This window comes from Pagrus pagrus (assembly GCF_965226575.1).
Source record: "Pagrus pagrus genome assembly, chromosome: 5".
NCBI lineage: Eukaryota > Metazoa > Chordata > Actinopteri > Spariformes > Sparidae > Pagrus > Pagrus pagrus.
Window position 1 is genome coordinate 14,384,611 of NC_140189.1, and position 26,524 is coordinate 14,411,134.

At 38.8% G+C, this 26,524-nt stretch overlaps 3 protein-coding genes and 1 long non-coding RNA gene across 10 annotated transcripts in view; 3 read left to right on the top strand and 1 right to left on the bottom strand.

Moving 5' to 3' along the window:
* il1rapl2 (interleukin 1 receptor accessory protein-like 2) overlaps positions 1-2,613 on the top strand; it is a 428,930-nt gene extending 426,317 nt beyond the window's left edge. For all 5 annotated transcript variants that reach the window (XM_084352205.1, XM_084352207.1, XM_084352206.1 and 2 more), the window contains one exon: positions 446-2,613. In XM_084352205.1, the coding sequence (XP_084208331.1) occupies positions 446-544 (99 nt within the window). In that variant the 3' untranslated portion in view covers positions 545-2,613. The remainder of the gene's footprint in view (positions 1-445) is intronic.
* LOC311256838 lies at positions 23-25,917 on the bottom strand. 2 transcript variants are annotated; one of them, XR_014622527.1, is made up of 5 exons: positions 25,827-25,917; positions 25,277-25,438; positions 24,621-24,740; positions 1,007-1,174; positions 23-204 (listed from the first exon to the last, which is right to left on the bottom strand). It is a non-coding gene; the product is annotated as an uncharacterized lncRNA (long non-coding RNA). The 2 variants fall into 2 exon arrangements; XR_014622528.1 differs by lacking the exon at positions 25,277-25,438 and having other exon boundaries at positions 25,827-25,911.
* LOC311257360 (beta-1,3-galactosyltransferase 2-like) lies at positions 13,277-18,154 on the top strand. Its single transcript, XM_084352954.1, has 3 exons — positions 13,277-13,425; positions 15,493-15,759; positions 17,026-18,154. The coding sequence occupies exons 1-3, from the start codon at positions 13,303-13,305 to the stop codon at positions 17,623-17,625; spliced, it is 990 nt and encodes a 329-aa protein (XP_084209080.1). The 5' UTR covers positions 13,277-13,302; the 3' UTR covers positions 17,626-18,154.
* The window catches only part of LOC311256836 (mitogen-activated protein kinase kinase kinase kinase 4), a 69,832-nt gene continuing 69,200 nt past the window's right edge, over positions 25,893-26,524 (top strand). Inside the window, exon 1 of one of the 2 annotated variants that reach the window (XM_084352204.1) lies at positions 25,893-26,056. In XM_084352204.1, the coding sequence (XP_084208330.1) occupies positions 26,000-26,056 (57 nt within the window). In that variant the 5' untranslated portion in view covers positions 25,893-25,999. The remainder of the gene's footprint in view (positions 26,057-26,524) is intronic. The other variant, XM_084352203.1, reaches the window with a different exon arrangement.

Genomic DNA, 26,524 nt, shown 5'->3' on the forward strand with positions numbered 1-26,524 from the left:
AAGACAGGACCACTTATTACTATTTTCTTCTTTTATTTTGCAGTTTCTTGTTAGTTCCTAGCATCCAACATCTACACAGTGTATCCTTTTCTTGAATTTCCATGCTGGTGTTGATGTGCATGTTCTCAGAGTCTAAACACATTAAAAATAAAACCCCTCTTTTCTCCCCAGGGGTTCAGAGCAGTTCACTGGGGAACAAGAGGTCTGTTTGGATAAAAGAAAATGTAGAAAGAAATTAGTGTTTTAATATTATCCTACCTATAATATTAATTTATTTAACAGACTGGGAAAAAGCTGTCATATAGAGTAAAGTTGTCATATACAAGGCATGCAGTAGTACTGTATAATCTATTGAAAGCAGCCCGTTGTCTCTTTTTAAGGGTAGATTTTTTTGTAGTTGTGGGCGAGATTCCTGCTCATCACTGTTGTGCTGGGTTTTTTCCAGGTGCCCCAGAGCAGTACACTTGGGAAGAAGCCAGAACTCCACCTGAACAGCACCTTCGTACCACTCACCAGCAGAGAACTAAGCTCTGACATCTGGTAGAAGGACTGCTCAACTGGTACTGGATTACAGACCGGTTTACAGACTGCTTTTACAATGGCTTTGGACATGGGGTAGACTGGCTGGTCGACTGGTTTTTCATTGGGTTTTTGGACTGTGTACAGCCTTGGTTTCCAGGACGGACTGCCTGCAGACTCGTTTTGGGCCAGTTCATCGTGTGCTGTGAACGTAGGACTACTTAAAGACTGTAAAAGCCTTGGATTCAAAACGGTCGGCTGCAGACTGACGGATTCAGACAACAAAACTGATTGTACACTGGTTTGGAACTACCATCTGGTTACAGACTGATACAGAAGATGTGTAACCATGACCACTGGGGATGAGCCCAATTATACAACATGACTAGTCATCTGCATTTGACTGGTGCAGAGAGTTTATAGACAGGTCTGGACATACTGATGTAATGAACCTGAAAAATCAGTGAATAGGTCCAGGATACTTTACCAGTGAGTAGGTATCCACAGACAGGAGTACTCCATTTGCCACCAAGTTGGACCTCGGAGCACAAAGAAAAGCAAGTATCTTCTGATCGCAGTCTGCTCTCACACCAGCTGTGTGCCCGGAAACCCAGTTGATTCGTCAGCTTCTTAACCGCTCGGAAATCTCGGTCGCCTGTAAAACAAAAGTAGCGTGATCATAGAATGCCATTTGATCGTTCTCAGTATGTAGGTCTACCTGTCATCTAGGTGACCTGTCAGTAAACGAGGCAGACTTCAAGCAATGATTTTGGAATACCAGTTGACCTTAAAACAACAAGTCAACCTCTTGAAATACAATTCTTGGCTGGCTAGCTAGCTCCTGGCCAGCACTTAGACGCAAAAATGGTTGACCTAAAAGGAATGGATTCCAGCAAGGATATCAAGACAAGAAGTGATGCATAAAGTAATTGGTAACCTTTATTACAGAGAAAGCACAGTTAGCAGGTGTATATGGAAACGTAGCTAGTTGTTAAAACTGGCTAACTAAATGGCTAGTTACCTCTTGAGCTAGGAGGTTGCTAAAAGGCACCGTGAGACTGAAAACCAGCCAGCTCTTCACCTTGTAACCCCGTAATCAGCAACTAGTCAACTCATCAAGAGGTGAACTGGCCAAGAGGTAACCTACCAACTTTTACCATCAAGCTAAAAGCATAAAGGACTTGGCTTTTTCTATTTGCATGACCACCCATTTAGATAAAAAAAAATAATCAAATAAATATAGATAAAAGAGTAAATGACACAATCATTTCTCGCAGCCTCCTTTAACATGGAGGAGAATAAACGTCTTACGTTGATACAGTATGTTTGTTTTCTGTCCAGCCATGAAGTAATGATAAAAACTGATAAAGGGAAAAAAGGAGGCGTCCCCTCCAAAAAACATCGATTATTTATTTTATTTTGTTTTATTTAAGAGTTTTATCCTTCTAAGGTTGGTGAGATGTTTTGCCAGGCTTCATTTTTAATGTTTGTTTGTTCCAATAATCTCTGTACAGCTTCCATAACTTATGCATAGACCTATAACGACAGTGATTTGTTTCCTACAGTTTCTGTTAACACACACATCAAGTATGTGAGACCCAGAGCCCTTTTTTGCTTTCATTCTGTTCCTCTTTTCATCTGGACGTATGGACGTATGAATGGATGGATGGATGGATGAATGGATGAATGGATGCTCATACAACCCTGCTGACGGACTGATGTTTTGAGCCTGTTACTCTTGAATTGAGTCGAAGGGGGCTTCACTACATACAAAGCCAGACTCCAAGCTGAACCAGACCACATTCTTCTTTGTGAGCTTTAAGAAACCAACATTATTACCATAATATTTAAGCAAAGTGAATAATGTTTTGAATTTACACAAAGCTACTGTCATTGTCTTATTAGAACCAATGAATTCTGGATATTTGAGATTGTTTGATACAATAATTAATTATTTGAGTTGTTATATTCAATGGCAATATACAGTATAGTGGTTGTCTTTTGATTTCTGCTGATTTCTTTGACTATTCTTTGGATATATTGGTTGAAATAATTTAATTGAGAGCAAATAAAAATCATATGAGTTGTTTTATACATTTTGGATGCCTGTCGCCTGACCCAATGGTTATTTCTTCATTCCTCTGCTGCTTCCCCACATTCCTCTTGTCTGTTTTAATTTTTTGATTTTTGCTTAAAACAGACACTCTGCAAGCTGTTTCCTCATCCTCTCTTTTAACCGTTATCTTACTCAGGTTTCCTGCTCCTCTCACATACAAAACAATTTATTCCTGACTCCCAGCCCACTTCCTCTTCTCCCACAGTCATTTGGATTTCTTAATAACTCTGCTGGGCTAATCTCATCTGTACGCAGCTGAGGTATAGTGAGTTGAACTGGATTTGAGCTATGCTGAGCTGGGATTGCCAAAGGCTTCAGTGAACTGGAACAAGTTATATAGGATATTCAAAATTGAGGCATTAACACTTACTAGGAGTCTCAGTAAACCAAATAATTGGTTGTTTATTAAGTACTACACAGTGTGTAGCTGATAAAAACATTAAATAAACATAATGGTGTGCCAAAAATAAGTCATGAATAGTAAGGGGAATAGTACGAATAGAAGCTGAAGCAGTTATTTGATCTTTTAGCAATTAGCTAGCTTTAGTATAAAGACCAAAACAGGACACTAGGCTAACTGTTGTCTCTAAAGCTCAAAAAAGGCCATCTCTTTTTGTCTCTCACCAGTTTAACTCTGCACAAAAACATTATAATTTTCATTTTAGAGAGAGTTACATGGTCTAGTCATTTTTGTTTCCCCCTTCCTTTCAGTCTTTTGCTAAGCTAGGCTTGCCCCCCAGCTGTAGCTCCCTACTTAACATTCATACATTAAAGTAGCATCAATCTTTCTTAAATACTGGAATTTAAAACCCAAATACACTCAAATGTAACTGTGCCTGCAGACAGGTTCATTTACCTCCCGGCATTATGTGTAAAATAAAATGAGTTAAGACAAATGTTAGAAGCCTGAAGTACTAGCCCTCATCACAGTACAAAGTAGAGTTCATCAAGGATATGTCCCCACTCCTTAAATTTTTCTCCCACTTGGTTATTTTATAACGCCAACATAATTCTGTGTTATTATGCTGATGATGAATTGCTCTATTGTCGGGTCAGATGTACTGACAAATATGGCCTTATATAGACATACTGCTAGTATTTGTTTGGTGGCTGCTATTGTTTTTTACTTTTTGCTTTTGCCTTGCTACAGTTACAGTCTGTAACTGCACTGATACAAATGTTTAGGTAGACAAAGTCATTTTGACATCTTTACGGTAACAGAGTCACTTTTAGATACTTAGTCTAAATTCAATACGTTCTCACTCTCAACTCATCAAATACAGTAGCTTGGTCAGTGGCCTTGAGCTTTAAACTATGACACTCTCTCCACCCCTGATGTTGGTGACGTAACACTCTTGTTTAAGTTTTTTGAAGACGTTTTACCTCTCATCCAAGAGGCTTCTTCAGTTCTAACTAACTGGAACACATATGAGCTAGCCTTAGAAAACCACATGAAGGCTGGTTTGACCAACGACCCACAAGTGGCTCTAATGACTCTGAAACTCAGAGCTCACACGTGTCCTTAACGACTCTGTAAGATCACTCCCACACAGAGTTTAAAAGCCTGCCTACTCCTCTCCTGTTAGTTAGAACGGAAGAAGCCTCTTGGATGAGAGGTGAAACATCTTCCAGAAACTGAAACAAGTCCAGTCGCCTACGATACAGCACCTAGATTTAAAGTAGCAGGGTTAGAAAATGTTCTTGCAGGATTTAGTAGTTTATCATTTTCCTATGTGGTTTGTCTGTACTACTGCACAAGCACAGGAGCAAATATTCAACAATACCATATAACTACTGACTGAATATGTTTTAAGACAGAGAACCTCATTGTACACCACTGAATGAGCATCGTGATTTTACAACAACTCTACAGTCAGTAGCAGTAAAAGTTGTATTTGTGGCAATATTCGTTTCATGGTTGCAGTTGGAGCAGTGGAATGTTGTCAAGAGCATTCTTGTGTATTCAGCCATAGCAGCAGCATGGCTCTATGGATGAAAATGCCTGTGAGTCTGTCCACAATGTTAGTCCAGACTGAAATATCTCAAAAGCTATTGGATGCATTGACATTGATGAATTGATTTTGTACAGGCATGTGTGCCAAGGATGAATCCCACTGACTTTTCCTCTAGTGCCAGCAGCAGGTTAAAAGTCTCTCTTCTCCTGTGAAATATCTCAACATCTACCAGATGGATTGGCATTTACAACCACATGCTGTCCTGTATGGTTGTCTGCCATTTATCTTTTATGCACTTCTGTTTTATTTTTTGTTTTGTCATGTTTGTTTGCTTGCAGTTTCTAATCATTTTCAGCACTTTTTCCATTTTTTTTGTATTCTGTCATATTGCTTCATATCTGTTATCGTTTTTATGTACCCATTCTGTTTACTCTCTCTGTAGTTATGTTCATTGTTTCTGTTTTGTTATCACATTTTTGTACCTATTCTGTTTTTTTAATTTCTGCTCTTGACATCATTGAAAATTGTTCAAGATTTAAATAAAGGTTGAATGAATGAATGAATTTATTCACCTATAAAGCATCGTTAAACATTAGTTCAGAAATACTAATTTGCCTGTTGCATTTCCTCAACTAAGTGCTTAAGCTGTAATGAACTAAACAAAATTCTCCATTGTTTCAGAGTGGTCAGACAAAATTTCTAAAATGAGATCCTTACAGTGCATTACTGAAGATTTATTTGTTTGTTACAACTCCTGGCTATCAGAATTAAAGGCTGTGTCACTGCTGATAAGCTGACTCGTCAGCCTATTAACAACTAACATAGAAACATGGTGGTGGCAAATTTTAAACTGAGCAAGAAACTGAGAATGATAAAAACAACCTTATGCAACAAAACTCCACCTGTGGGTGTTTTTTCTGGACAGCACACGGTGGAGTTTTTCTGTATTTCGGGAAGTAAAAACTGTCACCACAGTTCAAAAGTTCATGTCTGCAGGTCACACAGATGTGACGAACGATAAGCATATGTATAGCATACATTCTCATACAGAATAGTTAAGGATGTGGTCGATCGGTTTCCATTCCGCTGAAGTTAAAATGCAAATTCTGTAATCGTAACCATTGGATGACATCAAACGTCATAAAGTGGAAAATCCGCTCAGCTGTCCGACTCTTCTAAATACACAATGGATAAACACATACAGTATGCTACAGTGTATAAAGACAATAAATACACATTGCAATAATTAAGAGTATGCTCACTTAGAGTACTGTGTGTACTGTGTACATAACTTTGTGCAATACTCACCTTGTGTAATGTTTTATACCCTGCCAAGGTAAATACTTCATAGTCAGAGAAAATGTGTCACTTGGACATTAAATGAAAAGTCACATGTAGGTTTGTAACTACAGACAGAAGGGAGAACATTGCATTAAAGGGCATGGACTGGTGGTTCTGGGGTCTATAAAAGGCCTTGGCCAGCTAAGGGTCTGGAGTCTGGAGTCTATTATACCTGGATTCATGTCCTGAAATGAATTTGCTCTTAAAGTGTGTCTGAGGTTGGTATGTATGGGTGGCCCATACCTGCCTCCAATGGTGGATGCAGAGATGTGATGATTGGGAGACTTAAGCCAAGGGACATTCTGCACTTTTTATAGCTGTCCTTTTCTTCCTTCAGTTGTAGATTAACAAGATGGTAAGAATCCTTGATTGTCCACAGTAGAAATGGATCAGACAATGTATTTTCAAGCTGGTGCTTATAAGAAATACAGGCACTGTTATGCTTATCGTAATCCTGTGGTATTTCCTGAAGAGCAGAGGTATGCTGAAAACCCAAAACAGTTGACAGGTGCCAACTTCGTGCTTTTTAATTTGAATGTACTGCAGACAAACAGCCCTGTCTCCTATAGAAATTATGTATATACACTACTCATTTGTTTTTACAATTCAGTTTTGTCAGGAAAAGTGGTCAGTTTCAGGGGCGTCTCTAGGATTTTGACACATCCGGGGCTTAGCCCAGAAGAGTCAAGCAGATGCACGCGCAGAGCGTGCGCTGGAATTTTTAAACATAGAGACATTCTCCACATACCCTACAGGTACCTGCTCTTCTGGACTGAATTGGTTACCAGTTAATACCAAATAGGCTAGCAATTTTCACAAACTTCCCTCAATAGCCCAGGCACAAAAATGCCCCATTCATCATGTTGAACATACCAACAGCAACCATTCAGCAACAGTAAACATTGAGATGTTTAATGAACCATGCATCTTGTCATGTACAGTATTTACAGTACATTGTTTTACTTTGTACATTTAATGCTCTTTACATACTCATATGTATGTATTCTTTACATATTCTTTAACATTCTTTAACATAACATACTCTTTAACATAATATTTGTATCTCTTACAGGTCTCAGGTTAGGTCTCTGCCTTAACTGTTCTTAACTCTACCTATTGTCTTTGTTTCTTGTACTTAACTTTTATTAATGTACTCTACTTTTTCTCTTTTTTCCTTGTTCATTTGTCTTTAGTTTTACTTCAAACATTTGTCTTGTACAGAGGTGTTAACCACTTGTGTGCCAAAGCCAAAGTAGTGGCTTTTTAAAAAAAAAAAAATTAATTGTTACTCAAACCTGTCCAAAAACACTGTTTTATCGACGCATCAACATAAGATAACCGTAGTTTGAGGATGTGAAAAAAAAAAATTAAAAAAATTGTTTTTTTTTTAATTAATATTCGGGGCTAATTAAAAAACATCCGGGGGCTTTAGCCCTGAATGATTTAGCCTAGGGACGCCACTGGTCAGTTTCTTTCCACTGACGGAAACATGGGACCCTGATGACAGAGACAGGTCAACAGAGCTTTAATTAAGATGAGGAAAAGATTATAGTTTCCAATACAGATTGAAAATGTGCTTTGCCTCATACATCAACTCAAAGTTTTCTGACTTTTACCAGTATTCAACCATTACCACCATCTTTCCCTCATCTACCACCGAGTGCTGAGAGTGCCTATTGTGGCCTACAAGGGCAAGTGCATGAAATTCGACAAAACACGTGCAAATTAAGAATGAAGATTTGAATAAGTTCTTAATTTGCATATGTTTTGTCTATTTGCATGTGCTTTCTTAAGTTGCAACGTGTTTGCCCCGTCTGCCACTGTACTAAACAGCGCTAAGAGTCTGCTGCCATACTAGCAGTCCTGTGGGCTGTACTAAGAGACAACAGTGCTTTGCAATCAATACAAATGTTGGCATGCTGACATGCTTATAACAAGAAAATGACGATTCTAATTGGCCAATGTTCAGCAGGTATAATGTTTACCACGTTAGTTTAGCCTGTTAGTGTGGTAACATTGTTTACCGGCACAAAACACAAAGAACAGCTATGTAGGCTGATAGGTATTATGAGTTTAGCAGGAATTGGGTCATAAACAAATTTAGTAATGGGTATCGACCACCTACTTCCAGTACAGTGAAGGCTTTTACAGACAAAAGCACAGCTGTGCCATGGGCTCACCGGTGTCCCCAATAGTGGCCAACCTCTACATAGAAGAAGTTGAGAGCAGAGCCTTGATTACCTTCACAGGAACTGCTCCAAGCCACTGGTTCAGGTATGTGGACGACACCTGGGTCAAAATCAGAGCAAGGGAATTGGAAGCCTTCACAGAACAAATAAATGCTGTGGACAGTAACATCAAGTTCACACAGGAAGTTGTCAGAGGAGACACTCTTCCCTTCTTGGACTGTGCAGTACACATTGAAGGAGACAGAAACCTCGACATTGAGGTGTACAGAAAACCTACACACACAGATCAATACTTGCTGTTCAACTCTCATCACCAACTGGAGCACAAGGTGAACCCTAAACCATCGGCTGAGACCGTGCCCACAAAGACAGAAGCACATCAGGGGAGCACCTAAAACCTGTGGATACCCAAACTGGACCTTTGTCAAAACCTCTAAAAGATCCAGAGCAGACAGAGAGGAGGAGACAAGAAAACGTAACAACATCATCATTCCTCATGTCGCGGGAATATCTGAAAACTCTTCAATAAACATCATATCCCGGTTCACTTCAAACCTACCAACACGCTGAGGTAGAAACTTGTCCATCCTAAGGACAAAACACCCAGGCATAAGCAGAGTAATGTAGTATATGCTGTTCAATGCAGCCAGGGCTGCACCGATTTGTACATTGGGGAGACAAACCAACCTCTCTGTAAACAAATGGCACAACACAGGAGGGCTAACTCCTCAGGTAAAGACTCTGCTGTCCACTTACATCTTAAGGAGAAAAATCATTCCTTTGAGGACAACAAATCAATCTTGGCCAGAGCAGACAGATGGTTTGAAAGAGTAAAGGAATCCATCTATGTCAACTGGAACGACCGTCTTTGAACATCGGAGATGGCCTACGACATTACTTATCCCCCACCTACAATGCAGTACTGAGTTCCCTCCACAGACAGCTTAACAACCTTCACACCTGGGCTCACCTAGCCTTAGCAACCCACATGAAGGCCGGTTGGGCTAACGACCCACAAGTGGCCCTAACGACTCCGAAACTCAGAGCTTACACATGTCCTTAATGACTCTGTAAGAACACTCCGACACAGAGTTTAAAAGCCTGAAACATATTCAAGAAACTGAAACACGTCCAGTTGTCTACGATACAGCACCTAGATTTACCATGACATGGATGACTGAGAACCTTCATCAACAGTAATGGGTATAGTTAGGATTTTATCAGTAATAATGATACTCCCTATTGGTTCGGCACTTTAGTCATGAAGCCAGAGCACAGCAGCCACGCTGGAGCAGTGTTTGCTGTTTATTCAAAATGTATTATTATTGAACATTTTCAAATTCAACACTGCACTTCCTTGGGTTCTCAGTGACAAACCTGCCAAGTGTAGAGTAAACAGAGATTCTTTGCTTTATGGTTAGATTTTCAGATAACTTCTATTAGGCAGAACTGTGACTGTAGATTTTCTTCTTCCCAAAGTCCTAAGTTACTAAGACAAAATTGCAGTTTATTCTTTTAACGTCTGTTTCAAAATCAAAAGACATATTACAAACAAACAAAATATGCCATAATTGGAATCAAACTATGTGGTATTATGACAGAAGCGACAACAACAAGGGTAAAATAACTCGCCTGACACTAGTATTTCAAACAAACAATAAGCCCTCACCTAAGGCATGGAAGCCTTCAGTCATATATATTTTATGTCATGAAATGTATAGCAAGAGAAAACTAACAAGATGTTTAAGGTGACATATTCACATAGAGGGTCCCTAGTACACTGGACATTGTATGGAAGTTGCGTAGAGGCTTTAGAAATGTTCTGTGACCATAACTCTCAAGGAAGGCTTCATGAAACTTAACATTCAGTGAGTCACTAAGCAAGCAAATCTTACCGGTAAACATGTTCCTTACTCCCACTCATGTGTATTACAAGAAAAAAACGTTGCTGACCACATTTTGCCTTTTAAGCAATGACGTAATACTTCCCTGAAAAAGATGTCACTCCAATGTAATGGATTCCTTTGCAAAAATAAGGAAATGTTCAAAACAAAGATTTTGATCCTTTGTTTAGTGTACAGACAAATACCAGACCAATTAATCAAGTTAAGAAAAAATTCTCATGCTGTAAAAAGTACACTTGTTCCAGCTATGCTTGTAACACACATTATGGACTATGATTGCTTCTCTCTACTGTTGATTTGCTGTTGCTAAAGCTTGTTGTGAACACAAACCCAGCACTCTCTCTGTATGTTTCACAATAAAAGCTTTCCACCAGTTCAGGGAATGTAAAAAGCCCTCTGCCTTGCTGGGATGCTTTTATTGTGAAAAATGTGACTCTGTTGAATTTCATTCAAGTATGAAGCATTGGTTCAATGACTGGGTAAAAGTTGTTAGTTGTGAGGATTTTACCTTGTGACTCAATGACCAGGAGCAGGAACAGGTAGTGGGTCTTTACCCTATTTATTAAGGCCTCTTTGTATGAATATTAACAATTGGTACTTTTTGAAACCTGGGATCTCAATATTTAAAGCAATCAGTGATTGGGGCAATGAAGACTGTGTAAATGTATACATCAAATCACATAAAGTGAAAATGAAGAAAATGTTTTAAATTTAGCTCCAATAAATGCAACAGTAGAGAAATTCAAACCATATTTTAAACTTGAAATTGCATGTACTTTATCTATGAGAGAAAGAGTTTAAACAGGAAAAAAAGAGGGTGTGTTGTGGTCTTCTCCTGCTAAATGTAACCATGTTGCAACACTGAGGTATGAATGCATGTTAAGTCATGCTGAATGTTGTGACGTTAAACACCTTCAGCAGGCTCTTCAAATGTTGCGTCTTCAATTGTAATGCCATATCCGACACCAGCATCCGTATTTGAATGCTGTCGAGCTGATCAGTCTTCACACATGTTTTTTCAGAGTCAGTGCGCTGTCTGCGTCTAAGAAGGCCCGGATTTGTCTGACACACACCACCACAAACCACAATGAAGTCGGACAGTTAACAGCAACATCCTCATTTTTACCTGCTGGCTGTCTGTATGTTCGCGTGCTGTAGCTGCCACAGCAATTGACTTGGATGTCATTACTTTGCCTTTCCTTCTCTGAAAATGCTGGAGAGCCATGTTTCCAAATGGTAAGTGTTGATTTTCATTCTTTTTATTTGAAATGTACTGACTTGAAATGATTATACAGTTCAGTTCAAGGCTCACTGTGGTTTTTAATGAAAGCTTTTGTGAGAAATATGTCTGGCTATCAGTGAAATGATTCAGACTGATAGAGACTGCACTCCTCACAAGCATTAGAGCAATTGTCTTGATTAGCAGTGTACAAATGTATTTGCATATGTGGCTGTAATGTTTAATCGAGTGTTCAACAAGAGAAGAAAATATGATTTTGTAGCTGGTAATGCTGTAATATCAATGCAATCTTTTTTTCTGGTTTCCACAGTGAAGTAAAGCAAAAAAAAAGGTAATGTCAGTAGTACTAAGGACTAGTTTTTCCATGCAGTATAATATCTAAATTTCCAGTGAAAGTGAAAACTGAGTAAACCAGAAGGATTTATGTGTTTTATTTACCTTCAGGTATGTTTATGTGATCGCATGTCTCACACAGTATGAGTGAAAAACTCAATACATTTCTAAACTATTTATTTTGTCTCAGTTAATCTTATATTTTGCTTTTGCAAACATTATTGGCTCATATAAGTACAAAGTAATTTCACCATATATTTCCCATAATATATGTCATTAAAGTATCTACAGTATAAGATCAGTGACCTGAACTTGAAGTTTGAATCATGCTGTTAGACTTATGTGAACTCTCTTCATGTCAAAATATGTAGAGGCACAGCTTCAAAAATACATGGGAAAGCCAGTAACGGGTTTGGGTACAAACCAATTGAAATGTGTTGGCAGTGCATTTGAGCTAAATGCATATATTGTATATATATTTCTATTTATTTAACATAGGCATTATTTATGCCTCAGAAACTGCGTGAGACTTCATATTGTAAGAACACGAAGCTGCTACCACCTGTGAGTTTTAACACTGAGATCATTGTTGGTATTGGTCTTAGTAGTCAATTATCGCACGTCGACATTAAGATCAGTGGTAACATGCAAAAAGTAGGTGTTGAAAAGTGAATACGTGACTCTTTGGATACTACAGCCTAAGCTGACTCCATTTCTGAGCAACTCTTAAGTCAACAATATCTTACATAATGCGAAGTGTGTTATGCTGTTGAAAGACTCACCACAAACTCAGCAGACCTTAACCAACACTCTGATAAGAGTCATGTGACAGGAAAAAGAGCACCAAGGTGCTCAAATATTCATATTCAATTTAACAAAACACAGAATACCTTCCGTCCTACTTGAAATGTTGTAGTGTCTCCTACACCACAGCATTGATGAGTTACTCAATGAAGACGGAAATGTGCAGAATTTAAAACTACAGGCTTCGGGGAGGTTTGTATCTTCTTACACAATGTTATTTCAGCATCTGTTGCTTAGAGTTGTCTGGGTTTCACATTCAGCCTGTCAGCTCTGTGCTTTTGAGCTTTCTTGATCATGTTGATGGATCGCTGTATATATATAGCATGAAGGCTAAATAGTAAATAGTAATAATAGGCTGCATATCAATATGCTGAATGTGTTAACACACATCCCACTTCCTCCTACAAATGTTTTAGTGCTTGCAGTAAGTCCAGTGGAGTTTGTAGTTGTGGAGGTTTGTAATGGATGAAGCTCCTAATGGAAACTCCATTTGCTTTCAACAGCTACTCCTAAAGCCCAGCTAATGAGGAAAGACTACATTACTGGGCAAGGAAGAGAGTCAATGCCCGACGTTAACCTCAGATTTTAAACTCTTGCTAGATTTCTACGCATTGTTTCTTTATTGTGCACATTGTACACACTGATTATGTTTTATAATGTAGCAATGTTATGCTTATGATGTAATTAGGTTTAGGCGCAAAAACACTTGGTTAAGTATAAGGGAAAGACCATGGTTTGAGGATTTGGAGTTATTAGCAAAGTGCTTATTGATTCATATCCAGTAATGGATGGTAAAGTGCTACTGATATGCAGAAGGGGCAGTAAATATTTCCATTTTCTCATTTGTCTTTGCAGTGAAAAGACTCCATGGCTAAGGGCTCGACGATGGTTGTGTTTTTTGATGCTGATCTTCATGATAGGAACTTTAATATTTATATTCTACGATTCGAGCACTCAAGTGTCGTGGTCTTTGAACGTTTGGACAATAAAGTCTCAAAGCAATATCACCACTTCAGTCAGCACTGTAAGTATGTTTACTGGCCCCATTTGAAAAGAAAGGCACCTATCAAACTGCCCAACTGAAAAATCAGTTATTTTGCTGCTGTTACCTTTAACATATGTCAAAGTGAAGCAGCACTTTTTGATGTTTAACATTCAGCTGTAGAGTTTCACCTGTTTAAATTTCAGCTACTGAAATGAGATTTAGCTAATTAAACATAAATGCTAACAAGTTGCTTTTTAGTTAACCAAAGTTGACCATTTAGTATTTATTTATATTAGTATACCAAGAGATAGATGGGATTTGCTCTAGGACGAGTAAATTAAAATAACTGCTCGTCCGCGAGAGTTGAAAAATGTTACAAGTTGACCAAAGTAGATGTTTATTCTGGCTAGTGTTAGCTAGTTACCTGAAAAATCTTATCAATTACTACATATTAGTCAATGAATAGCCAAGCAAAGGTAAGAAATTACATTACTCGTCACTTTATTATTGTACATCTACGTCAAAGATGCCTATTATTAAACTCCAAATTCTCCATAGCCTGAAGTACTCACATGCCAGATTGTCCTACTCCACATTTTACACATATAGAAATACAAAACAAGATATTGTGGTTTAATGAACAGCCAGTTTGTAAGTGCCTAATAATCATCAACCATTAGTTTAAAATTAGCAAGTCTAGCATTTAGCTAGCTGTGTAGCTAACTCTGAACTCTGTTTCCTGAGTGTAGACTTATCAGAGGGTAATGTTAGCAGGGCAGCTAAGAACACTGAACCTATTAATATGACCACTTTGGAGTTGCCTAAGGGTATGTTTGTCCCTTTTTGGTAAAAGTCTGCTGACTCGAGTCCTTGCATGGATCTTGCATGTACTATAACAGTCTGTCAAGTGAGTACATAGAGAGCAAATTCACAACCATCCATTGCACACATGGTGAGACAGTGAAAAAGCCAATCTCAAAATGTTAAAGTTGCTGGGATTAGTAACTGTAATGTATTCACTGAATTTCAAATTGATCTCATGTACATTTTTAATACTGTAACATCTTTTTTATTAACAATTAACATATGGTAAGTGACAAAGAGGAAAATAAGAGACTAAATGAGAGAAAGAACCTGAGTTTGTTGTGACTTCTGAGACACAAACACCTCACACTAGCTAGCTAAAACTGTATCAGTCTGTACAGTCAGTAGGACAACACAGACTGCATGAATAGTCTGATATTCAAGTATGCACAAAAAAAGCAGGGCTAAAATACACAATGTCTTTTGTCTGAACACATCTTAAGATTATCTATATTTTTTGTCTTTTGATTTAAAGGGGCTCTGTGGAACATCTGTGTCGTGCTGAAAGCCGTTTGTTAGTTTATGTTAGCGGACTCCATCTCTAAACTAACATTAGCTACTGTTGCTATCTTTTGGCCGAGTGTAGAGGCACAGAGACGAGGCACTGGTGACACCCACAGGCTTATATAGGCAGCTGATGAGAAAAAAACCTTGTACTCTTTATCAGTCTTCAATTAGATAAATAGAGTAAACTTAGTTGAGAGCCTCAGGTATCCTTACTAGAAGATTTTGTTACGCAATGTACACATTGGAACAATCACCTCAAAACCTTAGAGTAACAATACATTTCTCTTATTTAGACAGTTGTCAGATGTCATACAGATTATTAAATCATTATGTCATCTGAAAGGATGTCTAATTCTTGGTCAATGTCACCCATTAGTTCACTATTACGTTGGGAGTCTGGAATCCCTTCAAGGATCATCTTTATCTACCTAAAGACACTCAGAGTCTACTGACATAATTATGTCAGCAGGACAGGGGGTAACCATATCAACGCACAAAATAAACAGAACAAAATTATCAGAGCGGATCAAACATGATCACAAACTTCTTCCACAGCAACCGAGTCATGTTCCGTTACAATCCATTTACATAAGGCCAATAATATAGTGACTTATACATGGAAATTGTTACACAGAGCCCCTTTATACAGACAAGTTGACTATAAAAAAGCAAAGACAAATCCTATGCTACTGGAGTGCTCCACTCAAAAAATCCCAATCTCCTCTGCTTGCACAGATCTCACCAGCCAACCCCCCATCATCAAAATACTTTGTGGCATACCCGCACCACTACGATTTTATATTGGATGAACCCAACAGATGTCAGCAGGAAAGCCCATTCTTGGTTCTTATGATCCCAGTCGCACCCCGCAACAGAGAGGCTCGTGATATAATCCGCAACACATGGGGCAAAGAAGTCTCAGTGCTGGGCCGAGTGGTCAGCCACTACTTCCTGTTGGGAATGTCCAAAGAGGAAGACGATAGAGAGCTCCTTAAAGAGCAAGTGAGTTGTTTCATTTTTATCTCTTTCAACCATCATAAAAGATGATGTTATCTATATACTATGTATAACTACTGTGTATAGGGTAAATTATTCCATTGTCGAAAGAGGGAAAATCCAAATGTATTTCTGTTCTTGCAGTTTCAAAATAAATAGGCCAACAAGAATGAGCTGCAGCAGATACTTAAGAGAAACTAAAACTCTCATGGTCATCAATCTGAGCAGAGAAAGAAAGGAAGAAAGTGAGAAAGAATGTTGAGATCCAGTTAGGATCAGGATGTGTCCGACTGCTTCTGTCCTGTCTCTTCATGCATTCAAACCTTAAAGCTGCACTAATCTTTTATGGGACCAAATGTTGATGTGTAATGTGAAGTGGTCAATTGTAGTAACCATCTCAAAGAATTATCACCTACTTTTGCAGATCCCCTCAACCCTAAAGAGATTTTTAGTGTTTTTCTACATCTTTGGACTTTGGTTCAGTGTAACCCCTCTTATCAATCGTGTTTGCAGCAATGGCAGGCTTCTGTTTTCATCAAAAAGGCTCTGATAATTGGCAGACTTGGCACACTTCCTTTTCTAGCAGACAAAGTTAGCAACTTGATGGTGAACACAGAGTAGGATTCAGCGTTAATGAGTCAAATATTTCCCTCATGAGTTGGCAGAGACCAGATCAGAAAAACAACCATAAAGCTTGACTAAGAAAGCAGCTTATCACGGCCCATATTTATGTTCGTTGTTAGGCTGCAACCTCTAGTGGCTGTAGTAATAATTACGGCTGCAACGGAGGAAGCAAGGAGAAGTAGTATAAGAAGTGAAAAGTCTGTATATGGAGAAGGTTGAATTTAACAAGCACTTTAATTAAGGAGACTGTTGTTCGTGTCCGATGGGAAACCAGAAGTCAACGTTGACTTCAAACATAATATATAACTTCAAATATAATATAACATAACATAATGTGAGTTTTAACTGAGGCTACAGAGTAGGTAGTTATTTTAACCTAAACCAGAGTGTTTACCTAAACCTAGTTCTCTTGCCTAAACCGAACCAAACTGTGGGCACACGAAGAAGGTCCAGTAAGTCCGCCGCTGGAATGCTACAATGGTCATGTTATGTTGTTTTGGGAGTTGCTGGCAATCGACCTATTCAGTCATTTTGGTATAAGAATGTGTTGAAAAAGATAGTAAAAGGTGTACTTGCTGTCATAAGGTGGCCACGACCCCAAAGTGGTGCTACTGCTTTCAACCCAGTCTCCTCTCTCCTCTTCTGTAGGTGTCACAGGAAAGCCAGAGACATCATGATATTCTCCAGAGTAACTTCTTGGACAGCTACAATAACCTCACCATTAAAACCATGGTCATGTTTGAATGGCTCGACTCCCATTGCCCCAACACCTCCTATGCCATGAAGATCGACTCAGACATGTTCCTTAATGTCCATTCCCTCGTTGACATGCTTTCGACAGCCCGCCAGAATCTCTACATGACAGGATTGGTGGCAAGGGGTGCTGCTGTTCTTCGAGACCATAATTCAAAGTGGTTTCTGCCTGTTTCTGCCTTCTCTGAGTCTACATACCCACCATATGCAATGGGGCTGGGCTACGTGTTCTCACTGGATTTAGCCAAGAAGATACTGGAGGCATCTAAACATGTCAAAGCTGTTTACATTGAGGATGTGTACGTGGGACTGTGTATGAGACATTTGGGAATCGCACTGCAAGATCCTCCGCGTGGTGGTTTGTTTAGGTCAACAGTCCTTGGTTCGACAATACACTGTTACTGGACCTCTATCATTACAACAATATTACATAACTCTAACCAGCTTTCAGAGGTTTGGAAAAAATATCAGACTCAAGTACAAAGTGGCTGTTAAAATGTCACTCTGCTGACATGACCGCCTTGATGACACGTTTTTACCTTTGAAATATGGTTTTGGCGATTGTGACACAAATACGCATTTTGCGACTGAGTAAAATGTGTTAATATTTTACGTGTTTGCAAAGATTTCACAGATGATTGTGAAGATGCCAATCATTTAAAGTTTTTCAGAGGGAGAGCAATTTTTAAAACTGCTCTTGTGGCCGTGCAATTTGCATGTCTACTACATGTAGAATGCAACAAACATGATTAAACTGTGCGAAAAGAGCAAGTAAGCAGACCTAGTATTCACCACATTGTAAAATGATGGACTTTTCTGCACCTTGAGGCCCTGCATGTGAAACATTTACTTCAGTATTCTATTTATAAAGTAACTTTAATGGTACGATGAGTATGATGATTTGTCTACAGAGATATGAGCACAAAATGGGGATGACTGACTTTCACCACAGAAACTTACAAGAGGAAGAGGCCAACCATACACTACCGCTGCATAAAAGAGTGCAGCTCACTGAACTGACAGTTCACACAGTGCGCTTCAAAACAGCAGTTGAAGGGACTAGACCCTAGGTATTAATTATATAATACAAGCACAACATTTAAGAAATGGTTCACCACAAAATCAAAAATATGTATTTATCCTCTTACCAAGTGCTGAGTTTTGGAGATACTATACATTTTCTTTTTGTATCAACGCACAGAGGAAGGGGTGTATCTACCCATGGACAAGAGGCTGGCTAGCTATCTCAGCTAACTATGTTAGCTAATGTTACAGCTCTGCCGAGGAGGACTACATTAATGTGATACGGTTGGTTTTTCTGTAAAAATAAAATGGTTCCAACATGAAACTAGCTATTCAACTCACACCAAAACAATCTAGATGGATATATATATATATATATATATATATATATTATATACACATACATTCTACATTCTGGTTTTGTACCTGTTTTGTAAGAGTTGTCACAACCAGAATTTGCACCTGCTACTTTTGTCATACATAAAGTGGCACCCTCAGTGCCACAAAAAAATTCTAGCATCACTGAATATGATGTGAGCATGCATTATCTCATTATTTGGAGCAAAATATAATTTCAACATGTGTTGCTCAGAATCTCTTGCACCCTTCTCAACTGTGAGTGAACATGGATCTAATTATAAAGTTAGTTTGTCTGTTACACGTAAAGGGAAGTTATTGGATCAGAGTGAAAAATGTGCCACTTCTCTGAACGTAGCATGAATGTAGCTGTTATCTTAGATAACATGTTCTGTGTTTAATCTACAGTATTTCTCTTACCAAGGAATATAGGTATACAGTGCAGTAACTATATTGCAAGTCTTTTTTTTTTTTAAAGTAATTAAGTACAGTAGAATTCTTTGACATATCTTTATACAGTTGTCCACTGTATGCAAATATATTGATGCAAGCGAGCTTTGACAAAACTAATTGTCAATATGAAAGTTTGAAAAATGTACTGAACAGCTTCTTTTTTTCACCTGAGAATCAAAACCCAGGAATACTTCTGGAAGCCATTCATTTACATTTAGTCTTTAGCTGCAGGATGGTAGCTTAATCTGTCTACAAAATGGTACAGTATGTGGTTCACAGAAATCAGTCAAGCCTGCAGCCTTTAACAGTAAATCAATCAACAAGCTTTCAAACTGTGAGAGATGAAAATATTTATTGTATTTTATGCAGCAAATTATTAAGAAACACTGATATTCTATGTATGATTTTAAATCTATGTTTACTTATATATTAATATAGATGTGAAAAATATTTGTCTGTTTTTAGTTTTTGATTTGTAGAGGAAAATACAGCTGAAACATTTGGGTCCTCAATTGTAAAAGTCGATGACTTGGTCAAAGTATATTATATACAATATTTGTTAGATATGTTTAAACATGAGTACTTGCCGTCTTATGGCTGACTTCCTACCAAATTCTTTTTCTTGTTGGAGGTTCAGTACATTCTGTCCTATTTATATAATTTATGCAAATTGTTGTTATGCTGTTGCTGTGTAACAGCCTTGTTGATTCTCAAGAATCTTGAGTCACAGTCAGACACAACAAAGACGTACTTTTTTTTGCTCTTCCTCTTCCTGTCTGCTCTATCAATAATAAGTGTATATCTGTTTTGAAACTGGTCGTGACAAAGATCTGCTCTTCTCGAGAACAGACGGACAGGGGTGACATAATTGATACAGTAAATGTTCCGTTGCCTAATCGGAGTACGAGAATATAATCAAATCTGAGTTTAGAAGAATTTGAAGGGTCTAAATTGAGTTAATTTTTAAAGCTACAGGACTCCTTGTAGTTTGGAAGACATCATTAAACGTCATTTATATAATTTGCATAAACAGGAAGAAAAGACCACTAAACGCCTACACATACGCCTTTATAAAAGCCACATCTTGATATGACTGGCATCAAAGAGATCTGAAAGCAGCCTTGCTCTTTTTCCCATGCTGTGAACAGAGTAATGTCAGCCATGGTTTGAGTGACATGCAAACGTGAGCAACAGCGCCCTCTTGTGGTAGGCAGGCAAACGAGAAAACAAAAGGGGTAGGGGAAGGAAATTAGAGATTATGAGTGAAGCATTTTAAATATTACCTGGGTATGAGATCCTGTATTCACGTTCCTTGACAGTGATGCTAAATATGAGTTAATGATGCTAAATATAAGACACAAATCACCAGCATCATGCATGCTGATCTGTTTGTATGAGACCATTTTGCCTCTGTTATAGGCAAAATGGACCACTCTAAACTACATCCTGACTAAAAGTCCTGTCATATGATGGGTTTTTTCAGTGTCAATGCATTTGTGTGTCTATAAAAGTTTTAAAAGCCCAGTCTGAGGCTCTACATGAGAGAAAAGTAGATAAAGAGACACTGAGTTAGACGGATAAAGAGATGTGCTCAGCCGGCCTGTCAGAATCACTTCAGCATGCCTCTGCAGGAAGGCAAGCAAAACTGTGCGTGCGTCTGGTTGTGTGTTTTTGATGTTTTATACTTACAAGGACCAGATATCCTCAAACGGATAAAAAAGCATCAAAGAAATGTCATCTAATATGAGGACATGTTGCTCTAACAGCTGACTACTCATGCAGGTCCAAGGTTAAACTGTCGGTTCTTTAGTGACCTCAACTAACACAGTCTGTGCCACGCCGGTTCTGCTTCTCTACTCCAGCCACTCTGTCACCCTGTGTTTCTAACTGTTGTGCCTTTCACAGCCACTCTCTTCACAAATCCCCTGTAAGACAGATGGGTCTGAGGGTTCGAGAGGCTACCAGATCTGACTAAGTTTTGGACGGTGAGCAGTTTTGGTCTGAGAATCAGCTCCAGTCAGCTTGATTTATTACCTCAGTAAACACTTTCCTCATGAGTTTATGGTCTCAATCACTAGTCTCAAGTCTTCTTCAACACAGCATAATGTTCATTTTGTAAATTATGGTCCACTTTAGGGTTAAAATAGACGATAATGCAGGATATGCTAAGGGCTGGGTATCCAACTTTGATACTTTAATGGCACCGACTGAATTGTTTAAAATGTCGTGTCATTCGATACCAAATTTCACTGCCTAAACAGTTAATCCTATTGGTGTCAGTGAACCAATAAGCATGCAGCATGCTTGTTGTGCAAGATCTAATCGTGCTGGTGATCACTCAGTCAATTCAAGGTATCGGTACCAGTATCAACATTTTACCAGTCTAGGTATTGCCATGGCTACCGTGGCGTGTCCTCTGGATCTTAGTAAGATCCAATCAGGACATCCTCCCATATGGACAATTCCAGGCTTCAAACAGTAGTCCACAAACCAGTGGGTGATGTTACTGTGAGTTTATGCTTCCATCTTTTCTTCACTTTTCAATGAATCATGGTTAATTCCACTTTCATTGAACCTGTCTTGCTGTACACTTGGTGAATAACTTTCCACAATGCTCATTTTTCAAGTATGTTGTGGGGTGTAGACTCGCTGATATCAGTACAGGCATCTGTTTTGATGTGACAAATTAAAAGAAAATGTTGGTAAGACTTCCAGGAAGACAATGCCCCCAGCCACAAGAAGTCACTGAATGCATTGATGGTTTGAATCATATGCTCTGGCTTTACCAGTCACCAGATCCTAACTTAATAACTCTCCACCACAATCATCAAAACACCAATTGAGGGAATATGTTTTGGAAGATTTAGAGTTGGAGAATCTATGACAATGAGCATTGGAGCTGCTCTGGCTGCACACAATATAATTAGCTGACTTTTCTTTTTTACCAGCTGAGAACAAACGCTTCTTTTCAACAACACTTTGCTTCACACTGACGACACACATTCACACTTGGAAGCTGTCCATCCCACAGTTTTCTCTGTAACTGGTCAGTCGAGGGCATGTCAGCACTTGGTGTTGTATCTCTAAAGGAAAGTCACTCTGCCTATTGATCAGCTGGTGATAAGTCGATTTTAAACTCCATAAAAATACACGGCTGCTTTCAATGAAAGTCTTTCTTAACATCTAAAAACCTATGCTACGATCCATCAAGCATACTGATGACATTGGCTTGAAAGGTTTGAGGGTTCAAAGGTTCAACCTTAGAAATTTTGATTATTCTAAGTTTGAAGAAAACTTGAATAAAGAATGAAGTTGAGTTTACTCTGCCTCACAAAATAAGGCCCATCTGTTTGGTTCTGAGGAACTGTCACTGATATCTTTACCTTGCAAAACAGCTGGATTCAAACCATCTTACATCTGACGCTCTTATCATTGCTGTATACATGTTTATTCCTGCATTTATGTGTGTGTGCATGCATGAACACAAGTGTCCTCAGGAAACGTTTTTTTATATATAAGTGGAACGTCAGCTTCCTCTTGACACAGAATACGTACAAGGAAAAAGTCAAGAAGGGATGGAGATTTGGAGAGAGACGGACAGACAAACGGCCTCTATCACTCTGGAATTTTCTTATTCAATTGTTACTCAGAATGTTGTCTTGTTTAGGTTGGATATGAGTCCAGAAATGTGTGTTTGAGTGTGTGTGTGTGTGTGTGTGTGTGTGTGTGTGTGTGTGTGTGTGTGTGTAGGCAGCTGACCCTGATGTGAACAGGGCCACTGTGTGATACCACAGAGAGACCATTCTTCACTGCGACACAAACACACTCGAACACACACACAAACACACACAGGCAGTACACACTCACAGCCTCGCTCACTCTTAATTTGTCACATTCACTTACACACAAACACACATACAGAGGGTGCAAGAGAGTCACTTTCCATCGTCCTCTCATTCCCATACACTCACACTAACACACAAACCTCACGCTTTCTGTTCTTCTCCGCAACACACACACACACACACACACACACACACACACACACACTCACACACACAGTGACTGTGTCCCACCACATAATGACCCTTATATTACCATGCTGACTGTGACTCACTGGTTCAGTCAGGAGACTGGATTGCCAAGCTCCATCTCCTCAATATATTTTACACTTAAAATTATAAGTAGGTAAAGTGAAAAAAAAAGATTCAAGAAAAAAGGAGATGGTGTAAATACATGTTGAAAATAAACTTCTAATTTGTTGTCAGGTGTTTGTGTTGTGTGACATGAATAATATCTGTTTAATATATACTGTCTACACTCACAAGTCCACTTGTGATATCTGCCAGGCTCTTTCCTGTAATGTTTAAAAATGTATGGGGGCTGGGGGTGAGAGCTAATGTGTGTGCAGAGATGCTGCCATGTGAACTGAAACATGACAAGGCACGGAGTAGCCTACAAGCAATATTTTTAAAGAAACATATTTTTGCTCTCAAATTTTTTTTCTACGTTTCATGAAGTACCTCAAGCAGTAAATAAATCTCTTACTGGACCACTGCAATGAGGTTTCACTCACAAACAGCGGTGTATTGCTATTATTAAGATTGCTTTCTCACATTCCAGATCATCTTTGTAGTCCATCAAAATTTCTATTGTCTCATGTTTAGTGTTACATGGTACCATCACCATGATATGTGATAGTCTTAAGTGACACAACACAAAAAAGCTGATGGTATAGCTAGCTTAGTAACTTCAAACTTCCACTCTATGAGTACCTTGTTGTTTCAGTTTGTTTTGAATAAAAATTTGGGAAGCAGTCATGAAGATTGTAATAATTAATTAGTTTGTTTTACTTAAAGGTGCAATATGTAAGAATTGGGTACCTGTCACTTTAAAACTGCAAATAGGGGGCAGCATAGACTTCTTTGACATGATGTCAAACTTCCGATTCTTATATTTTTAGGTTTTTTTTCTGATGTTTTAAACTGAAATTCTTACATATTGCATCATTAATTAGCTTATTCATATAAAGGTACTTGTGCACTAGCAATAACAAGCATCAGGGTTGGGCCATCATCCATCGCCGATGACTGACAGCCATCGACTACTAATCCCGGACCATCGTAACATCGTGATTTTAAAGGCTCCCCACCAGAGAGCACAATGAAGTGGCGTGTCCCCTCAGAGTTGCCGTAGGACAAGAGTTGGTGTTTGTGATATGTGGGGAGAGAAAATGAAAAGAAGTATGTTGCTGCTCAGTGCACTAACATTACATCACTCGGTTACGACAACACTGAGGGGACACGCTGCCTCAAATTCATAAACAACGATGTCATCGTCCATCACGATGTTTCTCTGTAGACATCGTCATATGCCAATTCAGCAGACATCGCCCAACCCTAACAAGCATAACAAACCCTTTTTATGGCAGACATTTTGATTTGAAAAGCACAAGTGGAATTTATATCATTAATGATGGCTCCATTCTATTTAGGTGTCCCAGGCTCTGGTATTGTGCATGCTCACTCGCTGACATGACTTATTGGGACACTTAATAAAATGGAGCTGTTACTGACAATATAGCTTTCACTGTCCAAGTATCTACTGTAACACATACGGTTGTTCAAATATTACGCATAATGGTGTGGGCTACTTACTCAAGTTCAGCTAGAGGAACAGCATCAGTCAAACCCTGTTAGCTGGCCCCGTGTCCACCTGCATGAAGTCCAGAGATGTCTTGCCCACACTAAGCAAACACGCTGCACCTGGACATTAACCTTCAGAGAGATGGGACACCAAGAACAACATGTCTTCTTTTTTCATATAACAGTACACTTTTTCTACATTGCAAGACAATTCACTTTCTGGTTCTCTGATTTCTGTGCAACCTGGCAAAAAATATCAAATCCAGTCATTAATTTTGCTGTGAATACAATGAGCCTGGATTTTACACATGGTCCTTTTGTTTTTTTGTAAGCAGTAAAGACATTTATAATATAGAAGAACCAGGATTGTCTCTACTGTGGCCATCACTTGATGACACATGCATTGAATCCAGCAGTTATTGATATTATGGATAGTCCTATGATATCACAATCAAAATGTAGGTCTATGCTGTGAAAATGGTCGACTACTGATTAAAACTACTCCCTTCACTGGGTGAGCCGTGGTGCTTTCGAAATTTTATGTTGAATACGTTCAAGCATAAGGTAAAATGTTAGCAAGTAGTCCAGGCTAACCTTACCCCCTAATGGGATGAAAAGTGTTGATAAGTAGGCTTTAATATGTAGACCAGTAACATGTAGATACTTACTTTACTGAAACACATGTAGCCTTTAACACAAGTTGAAACAGTTTCAGCCTTTTCATTTGGCTCAAAATGGAGGCAAATAGTTGAAAATGGGTCAGTAGGCTAAAGCAAAACTTCCTCCTCGTCGTTTTCCCGGGGTTTACTGGATGTCAACTTATTGAGTCACTTTATGAAAAAAAAAAAAAAAAAAAAAAAAAATCACTTCTCTGGAGTAAAACTAGGGTCAAGTGAAACAGAGTTAGATGATGCTAATTTCACAATTAAATACAGATGTTATAAGTGTGACATCAGGGCCTGAGACAGAGCAGAAAGAAAAAATATGAGCGAGATAAATAAATCAACGTAAAGTGAAAAAGGAAGTGAAACTTTCAAAAGTCAGGCGCATCTCCCAGACACGCCAGTGTGATGAATTTCGATTTAAATAGATTTATATTCAGTTAAGTGTTCTCATACATAACTTTGTATTATTCCTGATAATTCTGCTCTAATTCTCTTAAACGAAATGAAATAAAAATCTCTCAAAATGTTCAGGTCTGCCCGTAAAGTCACTTACTTTGAAAGGATATTCCGGATGTGGTGTGTTTGACGTCGACTCGCTTGACGCAGCTAGCTAAAGTTCAGAATGGACCCGACCGGAGGGGAACCCGTTAGTTTGTAGAGGAGAAACCGCTGACCGTCCATGTCTTGTCCACAGACAGCGACCCGCTGACAAACTTATTGACAGCGATGTCGAGAGAAAACACCACTCGAAGTTTGGACAGCATAGACCTCGCTGCTTTGAGAGTGAGTAGAGCAGTGTTGTCTTGCCTTTTTTAATGAAGTGTTTGAGTAAACACTGGAGGGATGTGGTGGGTGTTGTTTGAAACCTAACGGTAGTTTCAACTTTTACTCGAGCAGCCAGCTTTGATTTAACTCGTCTAACGGTCGCCTCTCGCTGTGTGTGCTGTCAGAGAGACGTCTCGTCGTGTCCTAACTTTGTGTGTAACGTGTTAAAGGCTTTACACGCTGTAACATTATGCTGTGTGTCTGCGCTGTGTCCTGTTCGGTGTAAGTTTACAGGCTGCAGTGTTTACACACAGGACTTTCCTTTGGCCGAGCTGCTGAAAAGTTGACATGCAACAAGTGAAAGCCCACTGAGCTCAGCTTGGTGTAATAATTGGCAGAAATACGTTATATGTTGTTTTTACCTACTTCACATAATTCTAACATATACCTAGTGTATAGTGGTGTTATGCTACTTTATGGATATTT

Coding starts and splice junctions, on each gene's coding strand:
- LOC311257360 (XM_084352954.1), top strand. CDS start 13,303: ATGCTGATCTTCATGATAGGAACTTTAATATTTATATTCTACGATTCG. Junction 13,426..15,492: donor TCACCACTTCAGTCAGCACT/GTAAGTATGTTT, acceptor CTGCTTGCACAG/ATCTCACCAGCCAACCCCCC. Junction 15,760..17,025: donor GAGAGCTCCTTAAAGAGCAA/GTGAGTTGTTTC, acceptor CCTCTTCTGTAG/GTGTCACAGGAAAGCCAGAG.